The sequence below is a fragment of the Spermophilus citellus genome (assembly GCF_964194105.1).
Source record: "Spermophilus citellus genome assembly, chromosome: 13".
In the NCBI taxonomy this organism is placed as follows: Eukaryota; Metazoa; Chordata; class Mammalia; order Rodentia; family Sciuridae; genus Spermophilus; species Spermophilus citellus.
This window is the reverse complement of record NC_138193.1, coordinates 91,363,104-91,389,222: the sequence shown is the minus strand read 5'-3', so window position 1 is coordinate 91,389,222 and position 26,119 is coordinate 91,363,104. Positions and strand designations below refer to the sequence as shown.

The window sequence follows — 26,119 nt, the reverse complement described above, 5'->3', positions numbered from 1 at the left end:
AAATGTTTAATTTATCTAAAATGAGTAATAATCCAAAATGACCATTTCTTGGATGGTTATAAATAGCAGAGGGTTTTTAATTTATTGACACTTATATACTTGCATTTCATCAAAAATTAGTGTTGTTCTGTATTATACTGGTTTTAACAACGGTTTCAAAACACATGTATTCATTTATTAATTAAAGTATTTAATAAATTGATTTAATAAATTAATTAAAGTATTTAATAAATTCTGCAAAATGCCCATATCAGGACTATTATCAACTTACTTTATAAAAGTATTTAATAAATTTTGCAAAATGTCCATATCAGGACTATTTCTGGTTATGGGCACGTACATTAACAAAACAGGCAGGTCTACATTCTCATGGAACATATATTCTAGAAGAGAGGTTGTAAATAAGCAAACAAATTAAGTAACATCAAAATTGTGATAAGTGCTAAGAAAGAAATAAGTACAACTATTTATTTCATTGCTATTCTATATGCAGTAGAGGAAGAGGGAGTACTTCCAAAAAAGTAGACAGAAAAGGCTCCTTTAAGTAAGCACCACGAGAAGAGATAGGGAATGAATGTCAAAGTAATGAGCAACGTGAAGCGTGCGAAGAAACCTGGGAGAAAAAAATGACCAGTTTCATGAACCCTAAAAAATATTAAATAAAGAAGAGAAAGTCAAAAGATGAGGTAAGACAGGCAAGTGTAAGTCAAATTGTTTAAACTGTAATCAGAAGCCTAGAAAAATCACTGAAGGTTTTAACTAGCACAACCACATTATCTGATTTATATTTTTAATAAGCATACTAAGACATATAACTTAATATATAATTAAAGGGTAACTCTGTCATCATTTATTTGGAAAGATGATATCAGACAAATAACATAATAATATAGTCAGATCAGTCATTCAATCTTTCATGAAGCATTTAGTGAACTCCTACTCTGTGCCAGAATCTGCTCTGGGTGCTGGAAATACAAAGTTGATAGTGGTGATGTCACCTTCCACTGTGAGCAATAAATACAAAAATGACAATGGTGATCTCATTTACTCTGAGCAATCCAGTTTTCTTCCTAAAGGCTCAAAGCAAAAGATGCTGTTTCACCTGTGGAGTATGGTAAAAACTGCAGATACCTGGGCCCCACCGATCAGTAATTCTAATGTAGCAGATTTCTGATCATTCCTTAACATACTCTGTGAAATAGAGGTGAAGAAATTTATCAAAATCACCTGTGATTTATAAATTACACTTCCTCACAGTCCTTGAGAATGTCAAAATGAGCCACTATAGCTAATAGAAGGACTATGTAGAATGGCACAAGGCATGCTGTGGGATTTGTGTGTGTACAGAGAGTTTAAGGCTGCTAACCATTACACTGAAGAGTTCTTGGGGCTGGGGTGGTGGCTCAATGGTAGATTGCTGGCGTAGCATGCATGAGGCACTGGGTTCGATCCTCAGCACCACATAAAACAAACTAATGTATCTACCTAAAACTAAAGATACATAAATAAATAAATATTTTTTAAACAGTTCTTGGTTACTTTTTTCTTTATTAATTGCCAAGGAAGAAGTAAGGACTTCTATACACCAGGGATTGTCAAAGTGATATATAGAGACTCCTGGGGACCCCCAAGTCCCTTTCAGAAGGTCCATCAGGTCAAACCCACTTTTATAATAATACTAAAATATTATTTGCTTCTTTCATTGTGTTGGCATTTTACCAGACTGTTCAAAAGTAATTTTTGATGAAACTCCTGCTGGTATCTTATTAGGTTTGGCAGTAGTCATTGTGTTCTTTACCTTTACATACTCACCCAAATTAAATATTACACATTAAATCTCAACCCTTGAGTATAAAAGTTTTTAACATTCTACACACTGAAATGGGAAGTAAGATTGCTGCCTCAAGGAAAATTCCTATGAGTGAGTTGCAAGCTGAACCAACAACTTTCTTATGGAACACCATTTTTCTTGAAAGAACAATGGATAGACAAATAGGGGTCACCTATTGAGTATCTCGAAGATATTTCCTTGAAAATGAAGAGTGGGCCTGTTGCATCAAGAGAAATAATCAACAATATTTATTGTTAACAATAAAATTCAAGCTTTAAAAAAAGTTAGAATTTTTCAAAATTTGTAACAATAGCTTACCAAGTCAAAATGGCTTTTCTGAAGAGAATGAAGATGATATTAAAAAGTGTGATTCTTTGACAATGAATAATGAAATATGCAAATCTGCATAACTCAAGGAACAAATATTTTCCAAATGATTAATACATGGGGTGGAAAAAAAATCCTACATGGATGAAAGATTCATTAAAAGCGGAGGACAGGGCTGGGGTTGTGGCTCAGCGGAAGAGCGCTCGCCTCACACATACGAGACCCTGGGTTCAATCCTCAGCACCACATAAAAGTAAATAAGTGAAAGAAAGGTGTTGTGTCCAACTACAACTAAAAAATAAATATTAAAAAAAAAGTGGAGGACAGACCAACTTCAGATCTTACTGAAAACAGAATATGAAAACTTCACTATCAGTAAGCCAATATCCCAAAAACCCAAAGGCCGAATATTTTCTTTGATATGAGGATACTGACTCATAATGGCAATGTGGGGAGAGCATAGGAGGAATGGAGGAACTTTAGATAGGGCAGAGGGGAGGGAGGGAAGGGAAGCGACAAGGGGGTAAGAATGCTGGTGGAATGAGTTTGACATCATTACCCTAAGTACATGTATGAAAACACAAATGGTGTGAAAATATATTGTGTACAATCAGTGACTTGAAAAATTGTGCTGTATATGTGTAATATAAAATAAATTGCATTCTGCCATCATGTATAACAAATTAGAATAAATAATAGTTTAATTAAAAAAAAATTTCCCTGGGGCTGGGATTGTGGCTCAGCAGTGGAGCACTCGCCTAGCACGTGCGAAGCCCTAGGTTAGATCCTCAGTACCACATATAAATAAATAAAATAAAGATATTGTGTCCAACTACAACTAATAAACAAATAAATAAATAAACTTACACTATCATGGTTTCATGGTTTCAAAAATACATTGCAATTAATCTTTAAGAAACTATCTTGGGCTACACCATCTTGACTATGTTTACAATTTTATGAGCATTTTAAATTACTTTTAACTTAATATATGTCAACTATATTTTAAGAAAACAAAAAAAATTAACAAAATAAGAAACTACTACTTATTGACTTTCTATCTAACATCAAAGAAGGATACCCATATTTTCTGAAAAGTCTGTTAAAACACTCTGCCTTTTTCCAAATACATGTCTGTATGGGGCCAGACTTTCTTCATATGCATCGTCAAGTAAAACAAAGTATCACAACAGAGTGACTACAGCAGCAGATGCGAAAGAATTCAGCTATTTTCCATTAAACTAAACATTAATGGTATCTGCAAATACATAATAATTGCCACACTTATATTTTCCTTGTTTTGGAAGACAGTTATTTTCATTAAAAATGTCACTTATGTTAACAGGTAATAGGTTTATTGTTTTTGTTTGTTCTGTTGGGGATGGAGTCCAGCACCTACTGCAAGCTGAGCATGTGAACCCAACTGAATTACATTCCCAGCCTATTATTTTTAAATGAATTAAAAGTAAACATTTTTAAAGTTTCTCAGTTTTAGTTTCTAATTTGAATAGCTATTAATAGATATAATTCACATAAACAAAAAACCTTTGAAGGTTTTAAAACTAATTTTAAAACAAATGCTAGAGATCAAATGACATCTTATTTAGCTATACAGCTCTGAATTATCTTATCAAATGAACACATCATAAATGTCTTTCAAGAACTAGAATGGCAGGGAAAAAAAGGAGTGTCATAGGCAGAATAATGACTCTGCTATAGTGATCTTCAAAATTTATCAAGTACAAAGAGGCAAAGTCTAAAAAAAAATTACATGATATGCTATAATGTACTAGAAAAGAGGAAGAAACAATGCCTTATGTTCACATATGCTTGACTATGCATAAAGAAACACTAAACAGACACTCAAGCAATCGATAAAAGCAACTACCTACAAGGAAAGGGAACTATGGAATACAAAAGACAGTCTAGATACTAAATAAAATTTCTCAATGAATATCTTTGATCTTTAAAACACATATTATGTACTCAGAGTTTTTAAAAAATCCTAAACCAATATTAAACCATAATTCAAATGTACTTAATTTTTAAATTGCTCTGATCTCACGAGAAACTAAAAACAAACAAACAAACAAAAAAAAAAAAACACCTTACTCTCTTCATTAACTCTGAAGCAAAACAGTGTTGCTAGCCACTTAAGACTTAAGCCAGAAGAATAATTACTTGGCCAGCATGTATGAGACCTTAGGTTCTATCCCCAGGACCACAAAACAAAACCAAAACATGGTACTGTTTTGAGCCTTCAGTAACAGGTAACTTAACCTCTGAAGCCAGGCTTCCTGGCCCACACCTGTAATTCTAGATACTGGGGAGACTGAGGCAGGGGGATCCTAAGTTTGAGGCCAGCCTCAGTAACTAAGGGAGACCCTATCTCAAAATAAAAATTAAAAAGATTGTGGCTCAGTAGTAAAGTACCCATAGGTTCAATCCCCGGTACCAAAACAAAACTAAACTTATAACCTTTGGCTAATCTCAAATGTGAATTCTGTAACAGAATAGTTTTCAGATTTTTCTAAGAGTAGGAGGTTAATTAAAATTCTTAGATTGTTTCTGTCACTTTTTCTAATGGTCCAGTACAAAAAGGCATACTTCTTTCCACAAGGATTAGTAGCTTTTCATAATTTATAAGAGTTCTCAAGCCAGGGTCTTAGGTCAGGGTTCAGCAAAGGGCCTGAAGGCCAAATCTGATTCACCATCTTTCTTCTGTAAATGAACTTTTCCTGAAGATCACCCATACTTATTAATTTACATATTAACTACAGCTACTATCACAATACAAGGACAAAGTTAGTTGCAATGGCATAGACCGTATGACCTGCAAAGCATAAGATACTCACAATCTGACCCTTTTCAGAAAAAGTTTGGAATCTCTGTTCTAGTTCATTTCAACTACAGATTTAAGATGCAAACCCCTCTATAGGGAGATCTACTGCTTCAGTTTGCTTCCAGTGATAATTATATTTTGTTTACATACCCATACTCAACTTTCCCTCTCACTGTTCATTTCTGGTTCATCAACATTTAATATGTTTTTAGCCTTGCATGAGGGTGCAAACCTCTAATCCCAGCTGCACAAGAGGCTGAGAAAGGAGGATTAGAAGCTCAAAACCAGCCTGGGTGACTTAGTAAGATCTTGTCTCAAAATAAAAAAATAAGAAGTTTGAGAACATAGCTCAGTGATAAGAGTGGCCAAGGAAAAAAGAAAAAGACAGAAAAGATTTAACATTAAAAAAAAAAAAAAAAGACAGCAAGTAATACCAGGAGACAGAGAGGACAAGTTTCCCTAGAAAAATTCTAGGCTCCACTCATATGATCTTATGTTTGGGAAATAAAGAAATAGTATAGAAAAGTGTGTGTGTGTGTGTGTGTGTGTGTGTGTGTGTGTGTACACACATGCGTTTGTCTGTCGTAGATCAAAAAGGTACATAATCAAGTAAGGTTATATAATCTATCTAAACTTGGAACCCTATATTATGCAGAATGGGTAAACACAGAAGCTTTCCAATTACAATTCACTATTATTAAACGTTTTACTCAAGGTTTGTACTAACCAACACTATTGAGTTAAAAAAAAATTAAAACTAGAGGTATAAAATTTGGAAAGGAAATAAATTTATCACTAAATGTAAATGATATGACTATTCCTATTAATTTTTGAGACTCTGCAACAAATTATTTTAAAATACATAAATTAATAAAGCTTTCATCTATCAAACAGTTTTCAAACATATAATAGTTAAGGAGATCTAGTAGAGAAAAATAGACCATGTAAAAAGTAATACAGGAGAAAAATACCTGGAAGAAAGAAAAATCATAAAAAATATAAATTCCCTCAAAATTCATTAATAATTCATTAAGATTCTAATAAAAGTATGATCACAAACTTGCATTCAATGATAATTTTACATCCTTTCAAAATATTACACCTCTAATTTTTTTTTCTTATCCAACACTATTGGCGAGTACCTACCCCAAAAAGAATGTTTCAATTTTGGATGTGTCATACACAGGGTAAAAACTATATAAAGCCAGACAAAGAAAATCTTCTGGGGAAGAATAAGTCCTAGAGCTCAGAAGACAACAAATCACTTGGTAAGAAGAAACCTGATTCTAATTTCATATGGATAAATAAACAAACAATAATTAAGTTCACAGAGAAAAATTTAAACAAGGAAAAACACCCAAAAAATTTCTGAAACAGATGACATTAACTCATAAACTACTATAATTAAAACTATTTCTTTACTAATCTATAAATCAAACTAAACAGGCTGTCTGAAGACAGATACAAAAATATTTAAAAAAATCAGTATAATTATGAAAGAATAGTCTCATTGTGAGGAAAAATGGAGTATATAAGATGTATTATAATAAAAATAAATAAAAGTGGATTGACATATAATTTCACATCAAATAAATTCTAAATGAATGAAAGGTAGAAACGTAAAAAGTGAATTAATGAACTACTCAAAAGCATCCACAGAGAACAATGTGGAAAACACCAAGGTACATGAATACACACACACACACACACACACACACACACACACACACACACACAAATTAGTATCAAGAAAGAACTCCAAAAATCTACAAAGGGGTCCACTTGAGTTTTTGGTTTACTATCAACTTGTACACACAAAGGGTAAACTATACACATCCACACAAAAACTTCAGGCAAGAGCTCAGAGGGCCATAAATCAGTAAAGCTACCACCAGCCTGAATAGAAATACCTCCCTGATTATATATTCAGAACTGACCCCAGAAGAGTAATGCTTTAATGACTGAATCTTAAAGTAACAATAACCAGAGCCAAATGTGGTGGTGCATGTTTATAATTCCAACTATTTGGGAGGCTGAGACAGGAGGATCACAAGTTCAAAGCCAGCCTCCAAAATAAAACAGGCTGGGGATATAGGCTCAGTGGTTGAGTATCCCTGGGTTCAATCCCCAGTGCCAAATTAAAAAATTAAATAACAATGCAGACATAACTGGATATGCAAAAAAAAAAAATTGGACTTCTACTCATAACACATACAAAAAATAATTCAATATTGATTACCTACCTTAATATAAGAGCTAAAACTATAAAATTCTTAAAAGAAAACTCATGAGCAAATTTTTATGAGACTGAATTTAGCAATGGTTTCTCAGATATGATACAAAATCACAGCAAGAAAAAAAATGAAACTTTAAACATTAAAAACTTTCATGCATGAAAGGATATCATCAAGAACATGGAAAAACACTTTCCTAGCACATGCCAGGCCCAAGTTGGATTCCCAACACTGCTCTCCCCTCACGCCCCCCAACAACAAAAAAAAAAAAAACACCTGGGAAAGCTGAGGCAGAAAGTTCACAGGTTTAAAGCCAGCCTCAGCAATTTAGCACTGCCTTAAGCAACTTAGCAAGACCCTGTCTCAAAATAAAAAAAAAAAAATAAGGAGGGCTGGGGATGTGACTCTGGTTAAAAATCCCTGGGTTCAATCCCCAGTACCAAAAAATAATAATAATAATAAAGAAAGAAAGAAAGAAACCCAATTCAAAAATGTACAAAGGAATTTAACAGACATTTCTCCAAAGGTGATATACTAATGGCCAATAAGCATGTGTAAAGATGTTCAATATCCTTAGTCATTAAGAAATACAAGCTGGGGAAGTGGCATATTCCCATGGGAGGAGGATCACTTAATCATTTGAGCCCATGAGTTAAATAGCCTGGGCAAAAAAAAAGGTTGGAGGGGGGGCTGGGGTTGTGGCTCAGTGGTATAGCACTCGCCTAGCACCTGCGAGGCCCTGGATTCGATCCTCAGCACCACATAAAAAATAAATAAATAAAGGTATTGTGTCCCACTACAAAAAAATTAATATTTTTTTAAAAAGGGGGGGGGACACAAATCAAAACCACAATGATATAACTATGATACAATTTCACACCCATTAGAATAACTATGTGGGATGGGGGAAGAAGGGGAGAGGAGGAAATAACATGTTACCAGGGATGTGGAAAATCGGAACATTCATGTATTATTAGTAGGAATTTAAAACTGTGTAGATGCCAGTTTGACAGTCCTCAAAAAGTTAAACATAGAATTAATTACCATGTAACACAGCTATCCAATCCTAGGTGTGTGTGTGTATATACACACACACACACACACATCTCCAAAGGAAGTGGAAAAAAGGTGCTCATTTTACACTCATATTCACAGCAGCATTATTCACAATAGGCAAAAGACACAGTTCAAGTGTCCACCAACAGATGAGTGAACAAAATGTGGTTACATACATACAATGGAATATTATTCATTCTTAAAAAGGAATGAAATTCTGATACATGCTATAACATAGATGAGCCCTGTAGACATTTTAAGTTAAATAAACCAGACATGAAAGGACAGTAAGTAGAACGGTGGCTGCCAGGGGCTAAGGTGAGGGGGAATGGGAGTGGATATCTAACCAACAATAATTTTCCAGTGGGGAGGTAAAAAGGCTCTGGAGATGAATGAGGGCAACGACTGCAAACACTGAAGATACTCAATGGGAACAGAACTAAATACACTTAACCATTGTTAACATAGTAAATGTTATGTTATATATATTTTACCATACTAAAAAAAAGTGTCTTCGTATATCAGGGGCTTTGCCAGATAGATTATGCTAACAATGTGATTTATGGTGAACTCTCGGTTTCATTCTTCTGATACCCTGAGCCACAATGTATCAGTGTGATCTCTTTTGGAAGAGGGTAAATGGAGACTGAGTAACTAAAGTCAGTCATGTGGATGCACCAGGCCAACATAACTAAATCCCAATAAAAACCTGGATATCAAAAGGTAGATGAGTTACCCTGATTGGCAATACTTGGTATTAGTCACACGCCACTGCGGAAAATTAAGCATAGTTAGCACAACTCCATTGGGAAAGAAACAGGATACTTGCATCTGGTTTCTCTTGGGCTCCACCATATGTGGATTTTTCTTTTGCTAATTTTAATCTGTGTACTATCTCTGTAGTAAAAAGTATCTTAAGTATAACATCTTTTCTGAGTTCTTTTCATCAAACTTGAGAGTGGTCTCAGTGATCCCTGTCAGAAAAGCATACACCATGTAAATATTAACCTTGAGAAAGCTGTACTGGCCTTAAAATAAAAACAAGAAACACCTTAAAAAAATAATAATTACCAGATATAAAGCGGTACATACACAATGATAAAGTCAATAAATCAAAAAAAAAATCTAATCCCAAGTATGTATGCCAAATAATGGAGAATCAAAATATATGAAATAATCAACAAAACTAAAAGGAAAAAGAAAAAAAAAAACAGACAAGTCCATAATTAAAGTTGGAAATTTCAACATGGCTCTCAGGAACTAATAGAAATAGCAAAAAGGGGTTTGCTAAATGCTAACAAGTTTGGATATGAAATTACCTCTTAAGGCAAACACCTGCTATCCCAGCGGCTGACCAGGCTGAAACAGGAGGATCGAGAGTTCAAAGCCAGCCTCAGCAACTTAGCTGAGAGGCTGGGAATGTGGCTCAGTGGTCGAGTGCCCCTGAGTTCAATCCACAGTACCAAAAAAAAAGAAAAAAAATTCCCTTTCTTTAACTACCAGCCTGGATTAGTTAATCTTATAAAGAACACACGCAAAAGTCCTAAATAATCATCTTAACATATCAACAGCATACGTGAAAGGAAAAGTAATAGGAGATGAAATCACAAAATTAAGCAGATCACAGCACATGAGACCTTGTATCTTGGAAAGAAGTCTAAATGTAATTCTAAATATGATGGGGGAGTTTGAGAAAAGAATACTATTTGATTTACATTTTTAAAAACTTTTCTCTGCCTCTGTATAAACAACATAAGGACAATTGGGTGACAAGCAGGAAGCGATGGCAGTGACATAAGAAATGACCAAGACCACAGTGACAGAAACCAGACTCACACATATCTGTCAAAGAGAAATATCCAGGCAAATCTATATGAATTGTGTTGAGATGCCTTATTTTCATTTTTGACTCCCAGGACTTCTTGTCCTCCTCCTCACAACATAACTTTTAATCTGCTTCCTTAACAGTATCTCCCTTATCTCCCCAACCTCTTCATGTTGGAAATGTCCTAAGGCTCAGTCACCCAAACTCTTTTTTTTTTTTTTCCAGCTATTCTCAATTTCTTGGTGGTTACATCTAGATACTTGTCTTTATTATACTTGACTATTTTCAAATTTTACATCTCCCATCTAGACCTCTCACCTTAACAACAAGACTCTCATATCCACTGAACTATGCAGCAAACATCTCCAACAAACCAAAATTGAGTTTCAAATCTTCCCCGTAAAACTTGTGCCTCTTAAAGTCTTCCCTATTTCAGGTAATAGCAACTCCATCATTGCAATTGCTCAGAGATGAACCTTAAGAAACATCCATGACTTCTTTTATTCATACCCCACACTTCAAGTATGTCAACAAACCTTCTTAGTTCTACCTTCAAATTAAATCTGGCAACCAGACACTTCTCACCATCTCCATTGCTATTACTCAGTCCAAGCTGATCATCTCTACTTGATTACTGCTTTCCTCCTCTCTGGGATTCTACCATTATTACTGCCTTCACCACTTGTCAACCTTAATCTACTTTCAACACAGCAGCCAAGTGATTCTATAAAATCTAAATTAGATCCTATCACCAATTGTTCATAACCTTCCAATGGCTCTCAAGTCTTTTCAATGGCCTTTAAGACCTAATACCATCTGATCACAACCCCTTCATGCCAATGCTCCAGTCACTTACCTCTTGACTCATATCACTCTGCCCCATTTTACCTCATTCCAGCTGTCAAAGGTCTTAACCTCCTTGCTGTTGCTCAATATGTCATACCTGTTCTGGCCTTAGCATCTTTGAATCTGTTATACTCTCTTGCCTAAAATTGTCTATACCCAAATGCATGGCTTGATCTTTCACCTACTTCAAGTCTTTACTCAAATCATCTCAGTGAAGTCTTCCCTTTCTATGCTACTTAGTACTGCACTTCACCCCTCAGCCCTTCATTCCCTGAAGGACAGCTCTGCTTTGTTATTGTCCACAGCACCTTCCACCATCTTGCATGCTATATATTTTACTTATTTACTTCATTTATTGTCTGTCTCCCCCAATACAATGTAAATTCTAGGAAATTTTGTCTGTTTTATTACCTCCTATAAATACACCTAAACCTTAGATGAAGAAGTCAATTTGTTCAGTATTGAATCGTTGAATGTTAAATAAAGTGTCTTCTGAAGTGCCAAATTTGTTAGGCTCAATTCAAAATCCCAAACTAGTCTAATTAAATATACCAACTTCTTTGTACTTAAATTATATGAATAACATTAAGCAATTAGGAGTGTTCTAGTTATGTTTTTCGTATTTCACTAATCCAAGATATTTACTTGACAATTATAAAGATGCTCACCACTTCCAAAGAGTTAAAACTTCTTACTCTGGTTTCAGCTAAAAGTCTTGAGTTCACTCACATGCTAACTCACATGCATAACCAGTATGTCTCACAGTATTTACTAGAAGTATGAACAGGTAAAGAACTCTCCACATGTTAGTTTTTCATCTATAAAATGGCAGGGTAAGATGGACCAAAGACCTGCCTGCCTCATCTATCCTTCACCTAATCTTAGGATCAATGTGAAATCAAAAATATGAGAGAGCTGGGGTTGTGGCTCAGTGGTAGCACAGTCATCTGGCATGTGTGAGGCACTGGGTTCCATCCTCAGCACCACATAATAAATAAATAAACAAACAAACAAACAAATAAATAAATAAATGTATTGTGTGCATCTACAATTTAAAAAAATATTTTTAAAAAATATATGTGAAAGTGCTTTATAAGCCATAGATGATATGTGAGTGTAAGTTAAATGTTCACATTGTGCTCTGAGAAAAAACAAAATTGGAACAGAAAAAGTTCAGTGTTTAGGGCAGTATATCTCTTTATACCTCCCTACCACTAACACTAAACTAGTTTTAAAGCCAGACTTATACAAGTTACTCAACCTCTCTGAGTCATTGTTCCCACATTCATAAATGGAGATAATACCAACCCTGCAGCATCCTTTTGAGGATCAGAGGTTATATAGATATATGTGTAGTGTATCCATGCAATGCATTTAGTGAAAGACTTTTGTCATTTTCATCCTTTTCAAATGGAAAAAGTCCAAAAGAAAATTATACAAACTACAACATGGAGATAGGAAAGATGATATTTTGACTTGGAAACTGCATATGAAAGAACAAGAAGGAAAGCAAGAAAGGACTAGCAGTAATCAAGCAATAACATCAACAGTTTGCCTACTAAACTTCTTTCCTTCTTGCCTTTCTCCAAGGTAAAATAATAGCATGAAAAATGAACACACAGAAAATCATATTTCATAACCTAGAAGAATCTACTTTACAACTAAATAATAATCTTTTCAAAGAAGAATAGTTTTATTAGGCAATTTTTCAATTTCTCACACACCAAGATATTTTGTTTTGACACCTAGAGTTAAAGGTACATGCTCCCCCACAAAATAATAAATTTGTGGTTTTCCAACTAAAGAATTCTGATATAATTTTATTAAATACTTAGAAACACAGCAGAGTAAAAGAAAAGTTTTAAGTAAAACTAAAAAAAAGTAAAACTACATTAAGCTAAGTATCATAAATACTTTGAAAATATCCTTTGAAATCTGATTTTGATATATCCTCAATTCAAAAACCTCATTGATTATAAGATGTACCATCAATATAAACACCATTTTTCGGGGGTGGGGGGAATCAAAGCTTCACATTAAGTACACACTTTAAAACAGACCAATTTCAGAAACATTAAAATGTAATGTAATACATTTCTCTGGGATTTTGAAAATATTATATTTTTTAATCTATGGCGTATTATATTGGTTATGTTAAATCTGTGAATATTTAGTAAGGTGTACACTGGACTTGTATAGTTTTTCTACATGTATGTTCACTTTAACAAAAATGCTTGGCGTAATAAGCCAGGCACAGTGCGTACAGCTATAATCCCGAGGATTTGGCAGGTTCAAAAAAAGAGGATTCCAAATTCAACGTCAGCCTCAGCAACTCAGCAAGACCCTGTCTCAAAATTAAAAAAAAAAAATTTAAAAGGGTTTGGTTCAGGTATAGAGTGTCCCCAGGTTCAATCCCCAGTACTGAGTAGGAAAGAGGAGTCCCAACATAATGAACTGCTACTTCACTTACAGAGTACATACATACATAGCAATCAATCAGATGAACTAGAAATCTAAACATAAAAAGTTAAACGATAAGGTTCTTAGAAAAAAAATAGGAGAGTAACTTCAGAACACTGAGGTAAGTAGAGATGTCATAAATAAAAACAAAAAAAGCACTAACTGATAAATTGGACTTCTCTAAAATTAAGAACACCAAAACACCAAGATTCTGAAAATGTTACTTAAAAAGAAGATATTTAGGATATATATACTGTATCTAATGAACAACTTATATAGCATATAAAGATTTACAAAATTATTTTTAAAATAAACAACCCAACACAAAAAGGCAAAAGATTAAATAAATACCCCACAAAAGCAAAAATCCAATAACCAATAAAGATGGGATCCCTAACACGAAAATTGCTCAACTTCACTAAGAAATGCAATGGAAACTATGATGCAATACCACTTTACAACGTTCCACAATAACTAAAAAAAAAAAAAAAAAAAAAGATTAGTTGACAATGTCAAGTGTTGGCAAGGTTCTAGAGCAACTGGAGCTCTCCTCACTGCTGGTAAGACTGGAAATTCATAAAACCACATTGCAAAACACTAGCAGAATCTTAAAACTTGTCCTATGCATAAATGATGACCTATTATACTGCATTTACTTTTAAAAAAAATCACATAAATGTTTACCCCAAAAAAAGTATAAAAACATTCACAGCAGAAAAAATATATTTTTTAAAAAATATTCACCAACAGGAGAACGGATAAACTGTAACTTATTCACAAAACAAATACAGCAATGAGAATGAACAAACTACAATATAACATGGACCTCTCTCACAAATGTAATGTTGAGCAAATGAAACCAGAGTATGTACTATATACATGATTCCACTTATATAGATTTCAAAAACAAACAAAATTTTTCTACAAGGAAAAATATAAGGAATATTGGCGGCAGGTAGAGTTCCAGTAAAAATGTTTCATGACCTAGGTGCTGGCTATGTGAATGTGTTTATTTTGTGAAAACTCATCTAGTTGTACACTTTTCTAAATGTATATCATATATCATTAAAACTCTTACATTAGCTGGTGCTGTCACACATGCCTGCAATCCCAGCTACTTGGGAAGCTGAGGCAAGATAACTGAAAGTTTGAGGCCAGACTCTGCAACAAGAGACCCAATGTCAAAATAAAAAGGCTGGGGATATAACTAAGTGATAAAGTGCCTCGGGTTCAATCTCTAGTACCATCAATAAATAAATAAATAAACAAACAAACAGACAAAAATAAATTGAAAATCTTACATTAAATGGATTCTGATCTGGTCATCAGGATGCCTAATCCTTTTCTACCACCTATATTATGCTCAGAGATTTGACTGACAGTGATCCTACATAACCCCTATTGCTCTTCAGGATTTAAAAATCAATAGCTCTGTGAATATGCTACCAATACCCACCATTTCCGAATTATCTATTATATGACAAGGATTTTTTTTTAACATTCATATATTTAAACATTTACCAAATACCTATAGAACTGGGGTTATGGCTCAGGGTAGAGTCTCCACCTAATACGTGTGAGGCCCTGGGTTCGATCCTCAGCACCACATAAAAATAAATAAATAAAATACAGATAATGTGTCCAACTACAACTTAAAAAAAAATTAAAAATATATATCTATTATGTACTAAACCTATACCAAGTATCCAGAGTTTTTAAAACATGGTCCTTGGCTTCAAGGGGAAGCAAGAAGGCATTAGGATAGATTTCCTGGAGGTACTAACACCTAAGACTTTTGTTTTGTTTGTATCTGGGAATTGAACCCAAAGATGCTCTACCATCTTCAGCTCTTTTCTCTTTTTATTTTAAGACAGGGTCTCACTACATTCCCCAGGTTGTCCTCAAACTTGGAATCCTCCTGCTTGGCCTTCCAAATAGCAGAGATTATAGGCATGTACTACCAAGTCCAGTTAAGACCTGAGTCTTTAAAAGATGAATAGAAATTATCCTGGCAAAGTCTGTTTCAATAGTGGGGAAAATCTGAGTAACAAGCACAGTGATTAAAAAAAAAAAAAAAAAAAAAAAAAAAAAAACGGCATGATATATTTGCTAGATGTTGCTTGAGCATAGTAAAATCAAGAACTTGGATGGGATGGGAAAAGCTATCAAGAAAGACGAAGATGTAAAGTCATGAAAGGACTTAGACTTTATTCAAGAATAAGACAATATGGATCAGTGAGAAAATGATGAAAGGAATGATACGGTCAATAGATTATTCAAGCAGCAGTATAGAGAATGGACTTAACAGGATAGATTGGCAGAAAGAAGTTTAGGTAAGAGGCAGGTGTAACTGTCCTGACAGATGATAAGGGCCTGAAATAATAAAATGAAAGCTACACCGAATCTGGTGAAAAGAGACTACAGATCCATAACACTACAGGTCACACACTTAGAACCATTAACCTACAACAGAAGTCAGCAAATTTTTTCTCTAAAGAAACAAATAGTAAATATTTCAAACTTTTGTTCTATACATGGTTTCTATTACATATCTTGTTTTTGTTTGTTCTTTTTGGGAGGGCAGGGTACCAGGAATTGAACTCAGGGGCACTAGACCACTGACCACATCCCCATCCCTATTTGTATTTTACTTAGAGACAAGGTCTCACTGAGTTGCGCAGTGCCTCCAATTGCTGATGCTGGCTTTAAACTCGAGATCCTCCTGTCTCAGCCTCCGGAGCTGCTGGGATAACAGGAATGCACCCAGCTTTGTTTATACTTTAACCCTTTAAAAATTAAACTTAGGGCTGGGGCTGGGGCTCAGTGGCAGAGCAAACGAAATGTGTGAGGCACTGGGTTAGATCCTTAGCACTACATACAAAAATTAAATAAAGGCACATTGTCCATCTACAACTACAAAAAAAAAATTTTTTTTTAAATTAAACTTAGCTAGTGGGGGGGGGATGGGAGATGTAGGCCACAGTTAAGTTTGCTGATCCTTGCTGCACACTAGCAAAGAAATGAGGATTAATCTTCCTATGAGATTAATTTTCTTCCTATGAGATTAATAATATTAGTTCTTTACTCTAAAATCTCCATTGGTCCTCACTAAAGTCCAATCCCTACCATGTTTAGCACTCATAGGCTATACTCCAGCTCTAACCTCCAATTCCAGGCTCATGAATTATACCCAGGAGAACCTTCCACTCTTTATTAAACTGAACTAATTACATTTAACTGCCTCTGTATCTTGGTGGTGTTTCCCAACCCAATGTTCTTTCCTCCTGCTCCAAACTTGCCCATATACAAAGAACAATTCAAACTGTAACCTTAAAGTCACTCCACCCTCCTCAAAACTCCTAAAAAGCACCATCTAAGCTTCTCTGATATTTAACTGCTGCTTGAACTATTACTTCCTATGTATAACTATAAATTCCTTGAGGACAGACAACAATTTACACTACTCTCTATCAATGGATCTAGCATAAAACAAGGTATAAGTAAGATGAAGATATATGGGTGTGATATATATATATATATATATACACACACACACACACACACACACACACACTTATTCACTGAAATAGCTAGACAACTGAAACAATGTGATTTAACCCTTATTTCTATTAGTAATTGAATGCTTTAATTCTATAAACATAACCTGAATGCTGCAAGAACCACAGAATGATGATTAACAAATGCATCTCTCTTATTCTTCACATGTCTTTAGGACTAGTTTCCTAGAGAAATAACAACACACTCAGGTGCAGTGGTGCCGGCCTGTAATCCCAGCAACTCAAGAGGATCACCAATTCAGGGCTGTTCCAGTCAACTTAGTGAGATCTTGTCTCAACATAAATAAAAGGGGCTGAGGATACAGCTCAGTACTAGAGTACCCCTGGATTCAATCCCTTTAAAAAAAAAAAAGAAGAAGAAGAAGAAGAAGAAGAAGAAGAAGAAGAAGAAGAAGAAGCAGCAGCAGCAGCAATAAAAACAAAAAGAAACAATAACACAATACATATAAAAGTTTTTCAATAGTCAATGATATTGATACAGGTACAAAGGCACAAAATTAAAGACACAAGTTATTAGACCAATTCTAAGTTTATTTACCTATAATTTTACTTCATTTATTTTTAAAATCCAAATTGAGCTTTACAATTAATTTGCTTTAAATGCACCCTCAATTATAAATTTATCACATTTATAAAGTCTTACACATATAGTTTGAATTTAGCAATAAGATTCTATGACAGTTCACATTACCAAAGTGGCATTACTACATTTACTTAGAATTTAGGGAAATAAGAATATAATTCTCTATGTGAAAGTTTTAAGAAAATAGTCCATTTTAGTTCACTGTTGATAAATAACTATCATCACATAATTTAGCTTGATTAAAGAATTCATCTTATATTGAGAAAATACAGTGAAACCATCTTTCTAAATACAAAGTGTGAGCTGTGTCCAATTTTACTACCCAAAGAATGTTCAAGAATCTATAAAAATTCCTCCAGAATACGTACCCACATTCCAATACAAAACAACAAAAAGAGTTTAAAACACTCTTAGAAAGGCATAGAAAACCACAACAGTTATACCAAAAGATGGCCAAGAAAGTGAATACTAGAACCAAGCTTGTTGGCCCACCTCTACAATCTCAGAGGCTTGGTTCTGCCAGAGGATGGCAAGTTTGAGGCCAGCCTCAGCAACTTAGCAAGGCCCTGAGCAATGCAGTGAACCCCTATCTTAAAAATAAAAAATAAAAAAAAGAGCTGGGGATGTAGTTTGGGATAAAGTGTCTCTGGGTTCAATTCATAGTACCAAAAAAAAAGTGAAAGCTGAGACTTTTTTGAACTCTTTTTAACTCTTCAAAACACATCGAAGGAAAGCTTATTTACAACTCTGAAAGGCTATTTTTCATCAATAATATAAAAATTCATTGTAGAGGACATAATCAGAAACTAGGGCCTCCCTTTTTTCAATTCCTGGCTTAGTCCTGGACACATTGCTGAACTTCTCTACATATTCCCTATTTACTGAACAAGAATTTAAATGACATTCTCAGGTTGTGAGAACTGTTTAAAGGTTGATGAAGTACTTCAGAAACATAAAGGAAAGCCACTGTAACCATAAAATGTCATACCTGCTTAATGCAAAAACTACAGCTACCTGTTAGCAGTGGGTTCCAAATCCAATCATGACAATTCTTGTCTGTCTTAACAGAGCAAATCTTCAGTGAGTCAGAATGGTGTATGTATTTAATGAACTACTTTAACAACCTCACAGAAAAGAATTTCTTTTCAAATCTTTGTTTCCTCAAAACCTGTGTCACTATCCAGCCAAGTTATTGGTAAAAAGGAACATGATCCAACTCATGTCAGAAGTTAGGTCTAGTTATTGATAAACCAATACCAAATGACAAAAGACCATCAGAAATCACAGGGAAACTTTCTTTGTTAACATACCAGAAATGTGACCCCTGAAAATAATCCCAGAAAGCAGTGGTTCTAACAAGAGCTTTATTAAAGGCAGAGTCCCTACCCTTTCTTACATAAAGAACTCGAAAAGGTTTTTAGACAGGAGAGACAAGAAGAAGGAATTTACTCAAAACCTAAACTAATTCTTTTAGGTAGTTCCCGCACCTGCCTAGAGCGACTAGAGACTGGAGAGGCTGCTCAGGAAAAGTGCTGATGCCATCTCCAGCTGTCCCTGCATGACAGTAACAATGCAAACACTGACAAAAGAGCTGGGAGGCCACCCAAAGCCCCTGCTTGGCAGTACTTCCTTCCACCCGAGTCCCGACCTACAAAGCGACAAATCCCTGAAAGGCCATCCTCTGACAGGTCTCCCACGCGGAGACCTTCTGTCTAGTCTGGAGCGTGAAAAAGTACAAGCCTTCACTCCCTCCAAGAGCGAGGCACCCTAAAGGTGAGGGGAAATGCTGCCAGTCTTTCTTAAGTGCCAGAGGAAAACGGCCAGGGGACTTCCTCTCGGGCTCAGGGTGAGGAGGCTCCAGCGCGGGCGCCCCGAACTCCCTCGCGCGAGGGCGCCCCGCGGACCCGGGCGGGGAGGGCAGGCCGGAGGAGGCAGGCGGTCCGCGCTCTCGCTCCAGGCGCCCGGGGCGCGGGGCTCGGCGCCCGCACCCCATCCCTCCCGGTGGCAGCGGCCAGCGCCCGCGAGCGGGAGGAGGCGACTAGTGGACGGGTCCGGAGCACGGCGAGCCTGCTCCTGCCTCGAGCCGGGTCCCGGGGCGGCAACTCTCCTCTAACCCCAACTCCGGGGAGCGAGAGGCCGCCGGCCGGACCGCTGCCGCCCGGTGGGGGAGGCGCGAGGCCGGCCTGCCCGCTCCCTCCCCACGCGGTCCGCGCCGGGCGGCCCGTCCGCGCCCTGGTCCCCGCCCGCCGCCGCCGCGGGCCGGGCTGCCGACCTCGGGCGGCCGGGCGCGGGGCCAGGCGGCGGCGGCGGGCGGGCGGGCGGCCTGGGGCCCTACCTGAGGCTGTGTACCAGCTCCCGGCGTGACTGGCTTCCCGGCAGACCACTCGGTTGGACATCTTGGTGCCTGTGCCGCCTATGGTGCACGAGGATGAATGAGGAGGCGGCGGCGGCGGCAGGAGCGGCTCCGCGAGGGGACGAGACGCCGCGGGCCCAGCCCAGGAGGAGGCGGCAGCGGGGAGGGGATCGGCCCGGCCCAGGAGGAGGAGGAAGAGGAGGCGGCGGCGGTCCAGGAGGAGGAGATGGCAGCCGGGTTGGTGGCGGCCACAGCAACAATCACCACAAACTCGGGCGACCGCCGGAAGATGGGGCCCACGGCGGCTTCACCGAAGCCCGGAAAGCCCTGGCCCGGCCCCGGAGTCGCCGCTGCTCCCCAGCCGGGGCTGGTTCCGCTGAGCCGCCCCCACGGCCCCCTCCCCTCCCGGTAGGCCTCCCCGAGCCACCGCCGGTGACCCCACCCCCGTGACTCCGCGCCCGCCCCCTCCCCCCACCCCCCGCGGGGCTCCCCGCACCCACCCCCACCCCCGGCTGGGCCCTCCTGCCCGTCCGCCCGCCCGCTGGCCCCGCCCCGCTCCTCCTCCCGCCGCGCGGCGAGGTTAACAGCGGAAACCGGACAGGCCGGACGGCATCGGGTCCGGTGGCCGGGCGAGGCGGCAGCGGCGGCTGCAGCTCCGCTCACACAAAGCCCAGGGCCGGGGCCTGAACCGGGGAAGGCAGACCCGGAGGAGCCAACGCTTCCTTACTCGCCACTCTAACGGGTCCGGCCCACTGAGCATGCCCAGCACCGCTGCCAGGCCCGCGAGGAATCTCAACGTGCACGCTCCGCTCTCCGGGGTTTAGCGCCAGCAGAGGCTGGGGGCAGGGCGCAGGGAGCAGGACGCAGCCGCAAGGCAAGCCCCTTCCCCCAGCTAACTTCCTTAAACCCAGAGACGGCAGAACGCGCAGAAGCGGCTTTCCACCCCAAAAGTCGGGCGGGTATTCCCAACCATACCCAGGCGTCCTTAGTGGACTCGAACTCTCAAGGTTTCACCCAGGGATGAAAGTCGGTGGCCATGCCGCGAAGTTTACGTGTCGAAGCAGGCACATGGTAAGGTGTGCCTGCAAATGAAGTTTCTGCTTCCCAGGGTCACCCTTGCCACCTAATCGCGGCTTTGACGCTGTAAAAGATGATCTTGTTTCATGTTACCTTGATGTAGCTTCGTGTCTAATCTCCCTAGCTAAAGTGTGAAGCAATAGACTCTGATATTCCCAACTGTAAAATGGGGATGACACTCAAGGGGTGTACCTAGAATAAGAGTTACTTCATTTAAAGAGCCTGACAGGAAGCTCAGTAGTAAAACATCCTCAGTTCAATCCCCCCAGCCCCCCGTACAAAAAAAATCCTGAAGGATATAAGGTATACATATAACAAACATTAGTTATGTCACCGTTCACTTACCATCTTATAAATCCCAGTATTCCATATATGTATCAGCACAGAATTACAAATTGGACCTCTAAGAAATTGCTATTGTTATTAAACATACCAGTTCAAAACCAGGAAGACAGACAGATTTGCATATCTTCAAAAAAAGATTTGGGCCTAGAATCATAAAATTGTTATACCTTAGATTCACATTTAAACAGGCCTTTGGCAATGTCCAAAATAGAGGACTAGCTGCCTACTATTCAAGTTTAGGTTTCCATAGTGCCATTAATAAGATTTTTTTTTTAATGGCACTATTCTGCCCTTCTCCTTCTCCCATCTTTTCAAACTTTAGGGCCCAAGGATTTTATAAGAGATCCCTGTCCTAAAGCCTGGTCTAATAATGGTACACTTCTGAATTGCACAGGCTTTTCTACACAGCTATTAAGCTAAAATCTCCACTGAGTATTTGTCTTTATGCAAATTTTACCTTTATTTCACCACTAACCTGCTCAAATATTAAGATATTGTGCAGTCAAAAGATAAAATGACATACTGAATTAAAACAAATAATTTTTCTTTTAAATGACATACTGAATAGCTAAAGCCACCTTAGGGACAATCAAAAAAGGAGATGAACTCTAATTCCATGATGCTCTTTCCAGAGAACCAAAACTCAGTGACAACTGATGAAAAGGTCAACTTTTCATTGTAAATTTCAAGAATAAGGAAACTTTTTTAAGTGCTATTGTGACAGCTCTTGTGGTGGTTTATTACTGATATTGTTTCTATGGTAAAATTGGAGAGGCTGGATACAATGAACAAAGAAAGTTTCATATTTCAAGCCCTTTGAATTAGAACAGGAGATTTGTATCCTGGCTCTGTCATTCATCATCTGTGTGATCATAGGCATCTGGTAATTCAACCTGCTTTTCAAGCCTTGGTTCTCTCATCTGTCAAATGCAAACAGCAGTTGAAATCTCACAGCTTGCTATGAGAATCTTATATTAGGGTATGTGTAAACAGTTTTGTTCCTATCATCATCCTTTCTGCCTAGGCACAACAATCTTAGTTCCAAACTACTAATCTAATTTAAAATTAAGCTTCCTCACTATTAAAATGCTCAACTGAACACTTTTTTTATATATACCTTTATTTCACTTATTTTTATGTGTGCTGAGAATCGAACCCAGGGTCTCGCACATGCAAGGCAAGCACTCTACCACTGAGCCACAGCCACGGCCCCTGAACACTTCTTCAAATGATTTTTCTAACTGATCAAATGCTGAACAAAGACCATAATGCCAAATAAAATGAAAGGTTAGGGGATCATCTATTACCTCTCGAATGCTCTCAACTACATCATTATTCCCCATCTACCTTATTCTGGCTACATTATTCAAGCAGACTCTTGAAAGAAATAAATTGAAACGATTCACGTATCCATCTCCCCTAAATTGATTCATATAATGGAAAATACTTTGTATTCCAAGAGAATCTTATTTGGCAATAGTGTACAATTCTCATGTTATTAACAATTTCCATTACATCCACCTGTAATTTGAGTTTGACATTCCATAAACACTTCATAGTAAGAGCAAAGGAGGAATCTTCATTAATAGTCCTTATGAGGCACAGGCTTCAAGAAATAAGAAGCAGTCACAGAACCAAACATTAATGCACTTCTGGAGCAGCATATCCAACATTAACTGCAGTAGTTTCTATAAGCAAACAACTGGAATTAACCACAATGTCCATCAATCAGGCTTGTTCAAGGAGATACACATGAAAAGAATGTGGTGGAGGAATATACTGGTATGGAAAGAACTCCAAAACAGTGAAAAAATGAATTGCAAAATAGTATGTAAAGTATCCTACCATTTGTGTAAAAATAAATACATGTTCCTACACTTGATATATGTGGAATACTTCTAGAAGAAAGCAACAAACTGGTAACAGTAATTGTAGCTACACCGCAAGGATGGAACGAGGATTTAACCTTTTCAAAGTATATATTTGTGTATCTTTTGAACAACTTTATGCCATATACACATACTACTTATACTAAAAAATACCTAATTTATTGAATTTTTAGGCTTGATTTTTATATGTAAATGACAATAATTGATTTTGGACTTTATTTATTCATAGCTTTAGAAGCCCCATACCTCTGAAAGCCCTGTAGGTCAAAAAATATTCTAGAACATTACCACAATATTCCAAACAAATCTGGGTTAAGAGTTTAGCATAGACTATTGTGATTTCAATTAAAACTGATACACTAACCTATAATCAGTCAACTTTGCCACTTTTAGCTGTACAAACCAAATTTATTGACATTTATTAAACACTACATACCTTATACTAGGCTAAGTACTTCATCTATTTAAGTCATTGATTATATGATATGTAATACTGTGAGTCAAACTGAGTGCCTCACACATGCTAAGCAAGCGCTCTGCGACCAAGCCACAAGCCCAGACCCCTAGTACTTTATCTAATGATATCTCACATAAGATGTAAATTTATTCATTTTCAATGTTTTAGAATGAAATTTTTATATGTAAAACTTTTTTCAAAGTTGTTGTTGCTATTTGGAATTCCCAGAAATTAAATAACCGCAAAAAAGATGCAAGCTTTTTTAAAGACTGACAAGTTGTTTTTAAGGCAGGAAGATCACAAATTCAAAGCCAGCGTCATCAACTCAGTAAAACACTGTCTTTCTACTTTTTTTTTTTAAATATTTATTTATTTAGTTATCGGCAGACACACAACATCTTTGTTGGTATGTGGTGCTGAGGATTGAACCCGGGCGAGCGCGCTACCGCTTGAGTCACATCCCCAGCCCCTTTAAACTTTTTTTAAAAAGGCTGGGAATGTAGTTCACTGATAAAGCATTCTTGGGTTCTATCCCCAATATGAGTAAAGTGAGATAATACAGAATTCCAAAGAACTTAACCCAAAGAAATTATAGAAATCAGAGTATGATCAAGTTAATAGAGTAGCATTTTTAACTTTCAAAAAAAATGTGCACAATGTGTGTCACTTATGATTCCCTACTCTGACTCACATTTTCATCTACCAGCCATGTAAGAGGGCTTCTATTGTACACATATAGGGCTGACTGACTTTCCCCCTAAGAAAATATTTGGGAATACCTGGGAGATAATATAGTATATGAGTTTAAATCCCTATCCCAAATTTACTTCCTCTGTATTTTGCTAGCAGCTCACATGCTCCTTAGTACCTATGCTAGGGACCATGTAAAATTCTTCTACATTTAGTGCAAGTTAAACAAACCTGCTTCCTCATCTAAGAATGAAGTATTAAAATCTCTGGGTGTGATGGTGCACACCCATAATTCCAGTAACTCAAGAGGCTGAGGCAGGTAGATCACAAGTTTGAAGCCAGTCTGGGCAACTTAGCTAATTCTTTCTCACCAAAAAAATAAATAAGGAGGGCTGGAGATATAGCTCACTGGTAGAGCACCTCTAGGTTCAATCCTCAGCACCTCATGAAAAATGTTAAACTTACCTCTGGGCTAGGGTATACCTCAGTTGTAGAACCTGTGCTTAGCACACATGAGGACCTGGGGTCAATCCCCAGCAGCACAAAAACAAATAAACCTGCTTCAATCCAGGCCAATGGCACACTCCTATAATCCCATCTGCTTGGAAGGCAGAGGCAGAAGAATCACAAGTTTGAGGCCAGACTAGACAATTTAGCAAGACCGTGTCTCAAAATAAAATTTAAAAAAGGGTTAAGGATGTAGCCCTAGTAGTACAGCACCTCTGGATTCATTCCTTAGTAACCCCCCACACCCGAATTAAACCTACTTCAAACTTCAGGAGGTGATAAATGTTTAAAGCCTTGATATAGTTTCACTAGTGTATATGTATTCTGAAACACATCAAACTGTATCCAATAAATATGTAAAGCTTTTTACAAATCAATAATGCCACAATAAAATATTTTAACAAAATGGGTACAATTTTTTTCTAAAATATCTACCTCATAGGTTGAAGTTTTTTTTTCTCCCCTTTCTTGAAGATAATTCAATAGAACACTAGAAGTATTGAAACAGTAGGAATAGTAGTATATAACCTGAACTTCCAAAACTAAAATAATACCTTCTGAGTGGTCCCTAACCAGAGGTATGTATCAGACCACCTTAAAGAGTTTTCATCAATGGGGCTGTGGTTTAGGCTCAGTGGTAGAGTGCTTGCCTAGCATGTGTTAGACACTAGGTTCAATCCTCAGCACCACATAAAAATAAATAAGTAAAATAAAGGTATTAAAAAAAAAGTTTTCAACAAGTATATTCTATCCCAACTGAATCATGCTCTCAAGGCACATATATTTATAGATCATATAAATACATAAATAACCTATAAACCTATATTTACAGGTTTACAAATATATATGTATATATGTATATGTGTGTGTATGTATGTGTGTGTGTGTGTATATATATATATATATATAATATATTATATATATATATATAAAAATGTATATGGACCTTAACATTTCAGCTTGGAGACACAAGACTTCAGAATGCTTCCAATGCAGGGTTTACCTACTTTGGTTTTACTGACACTTTGAACAAAATATTTTGAGAGGTAGAATGGGGATGGCACATGGATTGTTCTGTGTCTTTTAGGATGTTAAGAAGTAATCCTGGCCTCCAACCACTACTTGCAAAATGAATCCCATCTCACTCCAGATATGACAATTAACAGGTTGGATATCACCAAATGTCCTGGGAGGATTCCCATTTGACAATACTGCTCTA

General features: G+C 37.4%; 1 protein-coding gene across 1 annotated transcript in view; it reads right to left on the bottom strand.

The window, feature by feature from the left end:
- The window catches only part of MEMO1 (mediator of cell motility 1), a 111,555-nt gene extending 91,323 nt beyond the window's left edge, over positions 1-20,232 (bottom strand). Inside the window, exon 1 of the mRNA XM_081265582.1 lies at positions 19,918-20,232. Within this exon, the coding sequence (XP_081121708.1) occupies positions 19,918-19,978 (61 nt within the window). The 5' untranslated portion in view covers positions 19,979-20,232. The remainder of the gene's footprint in view (positions 1-19,917) is intronic.
- Positions 20,233-26,119: the final 5,887 nt, after the last annotated feature.